The 11942-nt window shown below is 29.9% G+C and overlaps 1 protein-coding gene across 1 annotated transcript; it reads left to right on the top strand.

Annotated features, from left to right (window-relative positions):
• Positions 1–353: 353 nt before the first annotated feature.
• Positions 354–11520, top strand: LOC18430553 (uncharacterized). Its single transcript, XM_011623730.3, has 5 exons — positions 354–767; positions 5640–5828; positions 7033–7194; positions 9782–9859; positions 11083–11520. Exons 1-5 carry the CDS (start codon positions 399–401, stop codon positions 11236–11238), a joined length of 954 nt encoding a protein of 317 aa, XP_011622032.1. The 5' UTR covers positions 354–398; the 3' UTR covers positions 11239–11520.
• Positions 11521–11942: the final 422 nt, after the last annotated feature.

Consider the following 11942-nt stretch of genomic DNA (forward strand, 5'->3'; position numbering starts at 1 on the left):
TATTGACCAGGTTGTGGTTTCCATTTTCACTTATACCGCCCACTTAACACTTTCAAAAATTTAACTCTTAAACTATTTGAAAAAATGAGAAGGGGCATGTCTTCCCTACAAAATAACCCAAAACATAAAAAAAAACAAAAAAAAACACAAACAAAAAAAAAAAAAAATTGTTTAGGGTTATTTAGGGTTATTATGATTTATGAGCACTTTATGCAGTAAGAGACATTCTTTTGGTAATACAATCGATTCCAAGAGTAAGAATGTTTCAATACAACCTTGAAATGAACAGGCAAAATCCTACCCCACCAACTAAAAGCGACCCACTTTATATTATTATATAATCAAAGATCATAGGCCATCGGAGAGGTAAGCAACGCCACTACACAGGTTATAGATCCATGGAAGCAGCAAAAACCCTTGATATGCTCCAGCCGCGATTTATCGGGAATTCAACTCTAACACCCAAACTGTTCATGAAATGGAAAAAAACCAGACTTCCATTTCATTTCAGTACTATAAGAGTCAGCAATTGTAGTTTTCGCTTGGGTCCTAATCCATATGGTGATTTGCCCGAGTTTAGGAGAGAGAATACTGCAGTTGACAAGAAATCACTGCTACAGTGGTCGCCCACAGGAAGGAAAATCGTAGAGAGTCTGGAGGTCAAGCTGTCAGATGACAAGAAGAGGGAGCACATTTTAATATCCTTAGCAGATTTGGATGCCGAAGAAACGGCAATAACAATCCATCGAGGCCTGGAAGAAACGGGGGTAAGAATCAAATCTTTCTCTTTAGAACAAATGTTATATATATATATATGAGCAATGATCCAATGCAACCGTTGTATCATAGTATAATGCAACGACCCTTCTAAAAGAGTATGTTTGTAGTATTTGTATAACCCCAAATTTTACACACACTCTCTTCATCTCAATAATCAATCCCCCCCCAAAAAAAAAGATATATTTGAATCCTAGATATGGTCAAAATGTGTCCCTTCCAAAAACGAATCTAAACCATTCATTTTATGAATTTCAAGATCTTAGCCATTATAAACAAAAAATAGTTTCTTTATTTTTTAACATTGTTCATCTAATGATAATAAAGCCATCCAAAAAATTTGAAAATGAAAAAATCCTTCTAAGGCCTAGATCTAAGAATCTCAGCAAAATGAACGGCCTATGTTAATTGGGTTAAAGAATACTTTCTAAGTTGTGTTTTCAATTTTTTATTTTTTTTATTATTCATTAGAATGAAAAGAGTGTATATTTCAAAAATTGGATCAAACAAATGGCCATAAGATGGTTTTTTAGGATTGTTTCATTATATTACTATACAACGGTTGAATGAAATCATTGCCATATATATATATATATATATATATATATATATATATAGAACAATTGTTTCATGCGCGCTGGACAACATTTGTGAAATATACAATCCAGAAATATAAAGCATCAAATAGGTGGCTCATCTAAAAACAATCGTAACAAATGGCCCAAATGTTTTCTCAATATAATTATTATTTGTAGTGTTCAAAAGTTATTCATTTTTTCATATTCGTGATCTCCATGTTCAAATTATATTTTCTAAAAATTAGGATCAAATTATATTTAAAAAATATATTTATTGCCAAGCCTACATTTGTATATATGCGGGCTTGGCCGCATGCTAACCGCATTTTCTGTCAACCCACTAGTTGATGGAGTAGGATAAACCCAATGGTTCAGATTCAATCTGGACTGATTTGATGATCATGATTATATTTTGTTGAATTTTAATATTTTTTCTGCAAATTTAAATCAATTGAAATTTGGAGTGCCTTGTCGAGTTGATCAATTTGAAGATATTTAGGCATCAAAGTAATCTCTTCTAGTGAAAATTTTGAGGTAGGCTCTAATTTGATTGTTTAAAGCCTCAGCTCTATATAAACTTTTACATATATATATATATATATATATAGTAATGATCCTATGAGACCTTCCCACATCCATGTGTATAGGACCTCAAAGAATCACTATTAAATTTGGCACAGATCTCTAGAAAAGTCAACTCTCACATTAATGTGATGACTTTTCTGGATATCTGTACTAAATTTAATGGTGATTCCTTGGGGTCCAACGCACATAGGTGTGGGAGGGTCTCATGTATATATATATATATATATATATATATATATAAAAGATCTTGTCAGCCTATAGACTATTGGAATAATGTAAGTCCAACGGCTTAGATTGAATCTGGGCTGATCTGACAATTACGATTTGTATTTCGTATTTTAATTTTAATATTTTTGCTACAAACAAAATTATATGAAATTTGATGTGTTGACTCTTCTCATCAAGGCACGGCTAATAAAAATATTAAAACAATAATTCACATACAATAAAATGACCAAAATACCCTGAAAATTTTAGGGGTGTTTTAGGTTAGGCCCTTTAATTTTTATGAATTAATTTTTTTGATATTTTAACAATAAACACTGTAAATTTCAAGTGATTTTGATTTATAGAGAAAACTAAAATTGAAATACGAAATGCAATCATGAACATTAGATCGACCTAGATTCAATTTGAGCCATTGAGCGTTTACTGTAGCTGTCTGCTAGTGGGATGACCTCTGACTCTCTTTATATATATATATATATATATATATATATATATGAAAAAGTTTATATAGAGCCAAGGCTCTAAACAATCAAATTTGAGCCTACCACTAAATTTCACTAGAAGAGGATGTTTTGATGCCCAAATATTCTCAAATTGATCATCTCGACATCAAAATGCATAGACATGAGAAAAAAATGGATTTCAAGTTTTGGAAATAGTGCATTTTGTAATGCATTTGTGGACCGTCAATATTCAAGATTTTCAAGTTTTCATAGATCTATCGATCTACACTATTTTTTAAGCTTTAAACTTTATAAATAAAACATAAAATATATTTTAAGGTTATCGCAAAGATTTCCAGTATTGAAACCATATTTCTCGACACTATTTGAAGGTAGGTTCTAATTTGATTGTTAGAACCTAGGGTCTATAAAAACCGTAACTATATATATATATATATATATATGGATATTCTGAACTTCACAACCCTTCAAATTACAAAAGTTCATGATAGAGAGAGAGTTGTGAAGGGTGGATTTATTAATTTTGTTGTCTATTTTTTAAAAACAGTTATTTTTGTGGGGGGTAATTTTGTCAATATTACTACAAGTCGAAGAGTACTTTTGTCATCTCTATAAGGGATAAAATTAAAATTTTAAGTAAAAGATAAGGCCACTCTACAAATAAAGTTTCAGGATACTAACTTCCAAAATGTCACTGTACTTTTGTGAAATTTTCAAATTTACCTTTGCTTAATGGTAAAGTTACCTATTTAAATAATTTTTTAATAAAAATAACGATTGTTTTGATAAATACACCCATCACGACTTCTTCTGACTTAAACCTCTGTATTTTAAAGAGTTGTTAACTCTAGACAAACCCATATATATATATATATATATATATATAGGAAAAAGCTAACAATAGCTAGCCAACTATAATGAATAGTAATATAGGTGGAATGAGAGCCGTTAGATCATCATCATGTGGTTTATAATGCATATCACTATTTTAATTTTAATTATTTTTCTATAAATCGGATCATAACGAAATTTTAGAAATGTTTACTAAAAAGTAGGACGTACAAATAAAAAATATAGATAAAAAATATTTTCCAAAATACAAATTGATAAAAAATGACAGGTGTAGTTTGGTATTTTTAAATTATTGAAAATAATTTTTTTATATTTTTATATGGTGTGAAATAGTGTTAGGTATGTACAACCAAAATTTCATATTAATCAGATTTATATAAAAAAATTAAAATTAAAATAGTTATGCCCATTCTGAACCGCATTATGAAAATCTGACGGCTCCCATTCCACCTATATACTATTCATTATAGCTGGCCAGTTGTTGTAAAGTTTACCTATATATATATATATATATATATATATATATATATATATATATATATATATATATATATATATATATATATATATATATATATATATATATAAGTTCAGTCCACTAGCTGACAATTATAGTAAACGCCTAATAGCCCAAATTGAATTTAGGTCGATCAAATGGTCACGTTTGCATTTCATATTTGGAATTTTATTGATTATGCTTTTCTACAAATCCAAATCATTCGAAATTTAGCGTGTATTCTTAAACAATAAGAAAATCTAATAAAAATATTCAAAAATTTGAAAAAAATAAATTGACCAAAATCCCCTAAATGTTTTCTAATATATTTTGGTCAATATCTTTTTGTGAATTGTTGTTTTAATATTTTTATTAAGGGTTATTTGAGGAGCAGATGGATGTCCCAACATTCATGTGATTTGAATTTTTAGAAAACATTTAATATTTAGATACGAAATATAGTCGTGTCCATCATATCGGCCCATATTCAATTTGGTCTGTTTTGGCTTACACTGTTCCATCAGCCGATGAGTTGACATGATCTTTTCCCATATATATATGATAATCTAAAGTTTACAACCCTTCAAATTACAAAGATTAATGATGGAATTAGTTGCGAATGATGGATTTATTAACTTTATGGGTTTGTTTCTTAAAAAAAGTTAATTTTGTAGTATCTTCATCATTAAGTAAGAATAATTTTGTAAATACCACTACAAGACAATGGGTATTTTTATCATCTCCATAAAGGGTAAAGTCGAAACGTTTACTAAAAGATAAGGGCTTTTTACAAATAAAGTTTTAGTACACTAACTTTTATAATGCCATTATACTTATTTATCTATATATATATATATATATATATATATATATATATATATATATATATATATATATATATATATATATATATATATATATATATATATATATATATATATATATATATATATATATATAAAGGAAGTGCCTTTTATATGCCCAACGCCTAATTCTATAGTTTACGTCTACCAACTTAAATTGAATTTAGGCCGAGCTAACTGTCATGGTTGCAGTTTGCAATTGATTGTTAATATTTTCTCAAAAAATTCAAATTTCCTAAAATTTGGCGTATCCACTCTTCTCATTGAAACAAACTTGGTAAAAATATTAAAAGACTAATTCCCAAAAATAAATTAACCAAGATATCCATATATATATATATATATATATATATATATATAAGGTACACCTCAAAAACTGCTTTAATTGATCATATGGATTAATATGTATGAATATGAAGAAAACTTTTTCGATAGATTTTTTAAAGCAGTTTTCGACATCAATATGTATGAATATGAAGAAAAACAGAATTTTGAGTCTCAAAACTGGTGCATCTTGCAACACATTATCTAGACCGTCCATTTTCAAGATTTTCATATGTTTATTAATTTAGTCAATTTTAACTATTTTTGGAGTGTAAAATTTTATAATTGGATATGAAAATAGATTTTCAGATAATCCTAAAAATGTTAACACCAAATTACGTGTTATGATAAAATTTGAAGGTACGCCTTAATTGGATTGTTTAAGGTTGGAACCTTATAGAAATGACACCCTTTTCGTAAAGGAGTCGCATTTGAATAGAACTTCATTTAAACATTTTCCTCCTTGTAACAGAGGAAAGAAAAACCCAAGATCAAGTTCCAAAGGAGTTTCTCACTCACATCACTACGTGGTGGGAGGGTGGCATGGGAGAGGATGCAATTTGCTCAAGAAGCAATCCATGACCCTAAAATTTTAGCAGATTCCAAGGAACGGTTCAAGAAACTGTTGGGACAAGCCAACCCTGATATGAAGCAATTACAGGTTTGTTCAACATAAATTTCTCAATTTTTTATTATTTATTAACTTCGATATCACGCAAATGGTACTATGAAAAAATAACATCTTAAGATTGAGAGAAGACGGCCGAATTTCTAAACAGTCAGATCTAAGTCTTTTGAAACTCAAAAATTTATTTTTCCACCATCTCTAAAACACTTTAGTTATTTTCAAGTGGATTATGAAATTTTAGAACACTTTGGTATTTAAAAATTCTAGCAGTATATGCTCCCTCGAGTAAAAATTCTTAGTATTTTTAGGGCTCCAAAGTTTATGAAAATAGAGGCCAATCTCCACTTTTTTCCATAATTTCAAAATTGAAAGTAGAAAGTTATCATCATATTGTTGTCCTATTCCCATATTGTATAGTTCTTTTTTTATTTTTTTATTTTTTTTTTTGGGGGGTGAGTCAGTGGGGAGAGGGCCCCCACCTTTGGTAGGAATTGAATTTTCGACGTAGCACTCCAAATCGTCAACTGCTAACCAATTAAGCCCGGGCTCTTTTCATAGTTTCCATATGCAAAGCATAAAATTTTCTAGATATTGATGTCCTTTTCCCATATAATTTCGAAAAATATCTATAAACTAGAAATTTCCTTCAAGGATAGGTTCAAGGCATACGTAGTCTGGAGTGTCACAATGTAATTACTCAAGTTCTAGTCCTACTATATTCCAAGTTAACATTTAGACTAAAGGAAAGAAAAATATAAATTATTCCAACCTAGAGTAATCCCATCATCTCTCTCTCTCTCTCATTTTCTTTCCTATCATCTTTTGCCCACTATTTGGTCAGTATCAATTTGTTTGATTCAATTGTATATTGCATAGGAAATATATTGTTCCATATTTAATTCCCCCCCCCCCCCCCCCCCCCACCATTTTTTTTAAAAAAAAACTTTATAAGTTGTCTCATTATTTCTTTATGTTTATGTTTTCTTAATCAAATTATGTTTATTATATTGTATAGGTACTGTTTCTTTATGAGCATGCTCTGTTTTTGTGTTTTTCTGAGTTTTTTTATTTTCTTTTCTTGCCACTCTTGAAATAAGTCTGCAAAGTAATTTTCTTGCCATGGTTATGTTTTAATTAGGATTAATATTCTATTTTGCCTTTTATTATTGTCATGATCATATGGATCCTACCATGTGCATTTTTTTTTCTTAATGTGACCATTTGTACCTTTGATTAGAAAGAGGTTTCCATATTGGAAATGAGCGGAGAGGAAGACGAAGCAATAGAGATGCTCCAAGAGGCAATGCAAAGGGCGAAGGAAGATAAGAAGAAGGAAGGTCCAGATCTACAACTGGCACATGATTTAGAAATGCTGGTAGTAGAAATGCTTATCTACCAGGTATGTCATTTTCCTTGCCTTGAAATGCTCTTCTAGTGGCACAACAAGCTAACTTGTACTTTTTAGGACATAGAAATAAGCGTTTTGAAGTTGGAAAACCTTCTAATTAATCATCTTGATCTCACAATGTATACATATAAAGAAAAAATATAGATTTCAAGATCCAAAAATAGTGCGTCTTGTAACGAGTTATCTGGACTACCAATTGTCAAGATTTTCAAATGTCTATAAATATGCTCAATCTGCACATATTTTACGTATTTAAATTTTATAATTAGAGTTAAACATAGATTTTCAATCCATTGTAAGGTTTTGACATCAAAACCACATCTTCTAGCAAAATTTAGAGGTTTGCCTTACTTATAGGATATAAGGTAGTAATTTATATAAACCTCGCCCAATAGGAATTCTACAAAATTATATATAAGGTGTCAACTTTATATTATAAACGTAAAGTGCACCTTAAGAACCTTGCCCAATAGGAAATCTACAAAATTATATGTAAGGCATCAACTTTATATTATAAAGGTAAGGTGCACCTTAAGAACCCTACCTGGAAAACACGCAAAATGACCATCTTAAATTGGAGATGTATGAAGATGGAGGGAACAAAAATATGCCAAGAAGTAAAAGTAATGTATCTTATAACACATTATTTGGACTGTCCATTTCATAGATTTTATGTACTTATAGATCTTGATTTGTACTATTTTTGGAGATTTTAATTTCATAATTAGGGGTGGGAATATATTTTCATACTATCGTCGGTGTTTCTGCCAATGGAACTACAACTTTCAGTAGGGTTTGGAGGTGCACCTTACTTTTGGTGTTTATGATGGATATCATACATATATATGGGCTTTCATACTATATACATACGTACATACATACATAAAGCTACCAAAAAGTTGTCACCTAAAACAAATAGTAACTTTAGATATGCTCACTATGTGATTGGATAGTTGAGAATGCAAATTACTACTTTAATTTGATATCTTTTTTTCCTAGAAATTGCTTTGAGCTAAATACTTTGGCTTATCTACTTGAAACTATCATGCGCCAAAGAAAATAAAATCTAAAAACATAAAATGACCATAATATGCCAAACATATTCCAAGAGTATTTCAAACATTTTAAGGTTTTGAAACTATTTTTTTATATATTTTTTCTGTGCACCTTAACATGTAGCATCAATGCCCCAAATTTGAGCTTAGTTTACTTTATAGAAAAAACATTAAAATTTAAATAGTAACATGTACTATCAACTAAGATATGACAATAAATGCATAATCAAAATTATTGTGACAATATATTCATATTTTCTTTATAGTAGTAGTTAAAATTTCATTGGGCGGTAATCGTTATTGGACAATCATGGTCGCTACATACATACATACAAGTATATGTACATACTTACATATGTATGTTTATATGTATGTATAATACTAATATATACGCATAGGTGAATTTCTATAGTACTTTATTGATGGCTCATCATTATCTATGGTCCATTAGATGACTATATTTATCTTGATCGTATTTGAATTTTAATATGTTTTCTAGAAATCTAATTTATCTCAACTTTGGGGAGGGTGTACATAAACTATCTCAGATACAAATACTAAAAAATTAATTATCACAAAATAATATAACAAAAATACACCTAAAATATTTATAGAATACTTTGGTATTTTTTATTATTTAATTTTTTTTATAATTTATTTAGCCTCTCTGATATGGACATATAGATAAAATTTCAAGTTGATCCAATTTGTAAAAAAATTATAAAAATTTAAATACTATCAAACATTTGTGACGCGGTCTGATTCACTTAGTAGTTTTTAAGTGTTTCCATATATATATATATATATATATATATATGTGTGTGTGTGTGTGTGTGTGTGTGTGTGTGTGTGTGTGTGTGAGATAATAACGGATCAAGTTACGTTGAGTGGCAAACATTATTGGACAATCCGTGGCCATCGGATAAAATTTTGATGGTGATGAGCCGATGAGTGATATTTGCTCATGGTAGATTTTAAGTCTGTTTTATACACACGTACACATACAATCTTTAATTGTTCAAAGGCACATCTGGGGCCCCCAATTTGAATTCGAATACCAAGACTGATTGTGACCTTCTTACACTAAAATTAATATATATGTGTGTCAAAATATAACATGGACTTACACAAAATAAAATTAGGCAAAATAAAAGTGAGAAAAATAGTCTACGCCTTTAGGTAAAGCATGGAATTTCCAGATATTTTTAATTTGTGAGTTGTTAGGTACTTAATTAATTTGGTGATGTTAAGAAGGAAAACTAGTATGTGCATTAGAGATAGATGTTAACCGATGGTTATCCCAAAACAATAAAATCAATAGTGCTAAACTCATATGAAAAATTCATTTTCATTCTTAGTTTTGCTTCTTCTTTTGTTCAGATTCTTATTAGTAGTTGTTGAGATTTTCCTTCTCCAAAAATTCAAATACAAAATCCATTTTGAATATAAACATAAAGGAGAGGACTCATTTAAATAGGTGAGGCGGCCCCACTCATAGAAACCTTATCTTTGTTTGTTGAAAGGGAAACTACGACGCCGCATTGAACTGCAAATGCTTGGAAGAAGTGGCTATAAGTGATGCCCGGCGTCCCCTCTACATGGTAAACTCTTTGAACTCCCTCTTTATGATTACAGTATTAAAACACACTTGCCATAGAGCATATTGTGCATTTACTCTCTTGCACGATAACCTAAAAGTTAGAGATCCACATTATAATCACCTAATAAGTAGTTCTGAAGAAGAAATGGAAATTGAATCATTAATCTATCAGATCTGCCTATGATGTCCATTAAATTTTCCAGCATTTTCCCCCAAAAAAGGTGGCTATAAATTTTTTATTTTTTATTTAATTCTCCTTTTGAAGTTGTGTACTATGTTAAGGATACATCCTCAAAATTCGTGGTCCAAAAATATTTTATCAAAAAAAATTATTTTTACCTGAGAGTGAGAGTGCAGAAAATGTTCATTTGGAACAAATCCTTCGGCTTATTACAAAATAGCACCAGCTCTATGTTTTTTAATGTTGGACAGCTCTCTTGGTTTATATATGGGAAAAATGTTATACAAGGTTGCAACCTTAAAATGTAGAATTAAGGTGAATCTCAAAATTTTATCATAAAATATTGTTTTAATGTTGGAAAACCCTCTAATTGATTCCCTCAACATCGAGATATATAAATATAACAAGAAAAAAAGATTTTGAGTCCCAAAAAAAGTGTATCTTGCAACACATTATCTAGACCGTATGTATTCAAGATTTTCATTTGTTTTATAGATCTACTTGCTTTGAACTATTTGTAGAGTTTTAATTTTTATAATTATAGATGAAAATAGATTACCAAGCCATCATACGAATTTTTTACACCAAAATTATATTAATGATAAAATTAAAAAATGCATGTGAATTGGATTGCTTAAGGTTCCAACCTTATGCAAACCTTATATAAAACCTCCAATTTTCTCTTAGTGTTCTATTTGAATCTCAAATTTCCCCAACAAGTAACTGTCAGAAAGTTTCGTGGACTTGATTGGAGTCGAGTCGACAAAATTAGCCAACAAAGTCAGCTCGATTTCATAAATAAACAAGTTCCATTACGACAAACTCATAATTTATGTTTCTTATGTTAAATATAGCGGATAGCAGTGTACTGAGAGTCATCTAGGCCAGGTACTTGGGCCGGGCTTGAGTAACTGGCCAAAGTTGTACATGTTTAAAAAACAAAAAAAAAAAAAAAACAAGGAACATGGCGGATCGACTTGTCTAAGGTCAACACGTGCCTCTATCTCTCTTCCCATACCAACTAATTTGTGAGGGTTCCTCAGGCCATCGTCAAATTGGTTAAGGGAGATTACGATCCTGCTAGGGAGTCTTGGCAAGAATTCAAGGAAATGATGTTGGATGAAGAATTCCAAGAATTTGAAGATAGTGTTAAATCGTTGGAACTGCAGATCAACCATGCTAGGAAGGAAAAGATGTGATGATGGCAAAAAGACTGCAATATTAGGGCCAAATGATTTATATTATACTAGTGAATCAGGGAATGTTTGAATTCTAATAAGGGTAAACATGTGACTCATGTTTACTTGTTTTATTTCTTTAAGTATATTTTGTAATATCTGAATTTCGGAGCTTGAGACATTAAGACATTTGATATCTTCCATATATCGTTTCGATTGTTAAGACCCTAGATCCAAGGGTTTGGTTGCTCTACTCAATTAGAAAATGCATTTTAATATAATCGTATCAAGCTTTATTTACTATCTCATGTGTGTACATAAAGATGCTTTCATTGGAAGGTTTATAATAAGGGTGCGGTTTCTATAAGTTTTCAACCTTAAACAATCCAATTAAGGCACACCTCTAAATTTTATCATAACATGTAATTTTGGTATAAAATATTATTAGGATTATCTCAAAATCTATTTTCATATCTAATTATAAAATTTTAAACTTCAAAAATAATTAAAATCAAGAAGATCTATAAACAAATGAATATCTTGAAAATGGACAGTCTAGATGAGGTGCTGCAAGATGAACTATTTCTAAGACTCAAAATCGGTTTTTTTTTCATATTCATACATCTCAATGTCGAGATGATCAATTAGAGGACTTTTTAACATTAAAACAACTTGTTCCAATGGATTTTTGGGGTGTATCTCTAATTCTACATTTTAAGGTGGCA

Source organism: Amborella trichopoda, chromosome 3, assembly GCF_054954075.1.
Source record: "Amborella trichopoda isolate Santa Cruz 75 chromosome 3, AtrichopodaSantaCruz75HAP2 v2.0, whole genome shotgun sequence".
NCBI classification, from domain to species: domain Eukaryota; kingdom Viridiplantae; phylum Streptophyta; class Magnoliopsida; order Amborellales; family Amborellaceae; genus Amborella; species Amborella trichopoda.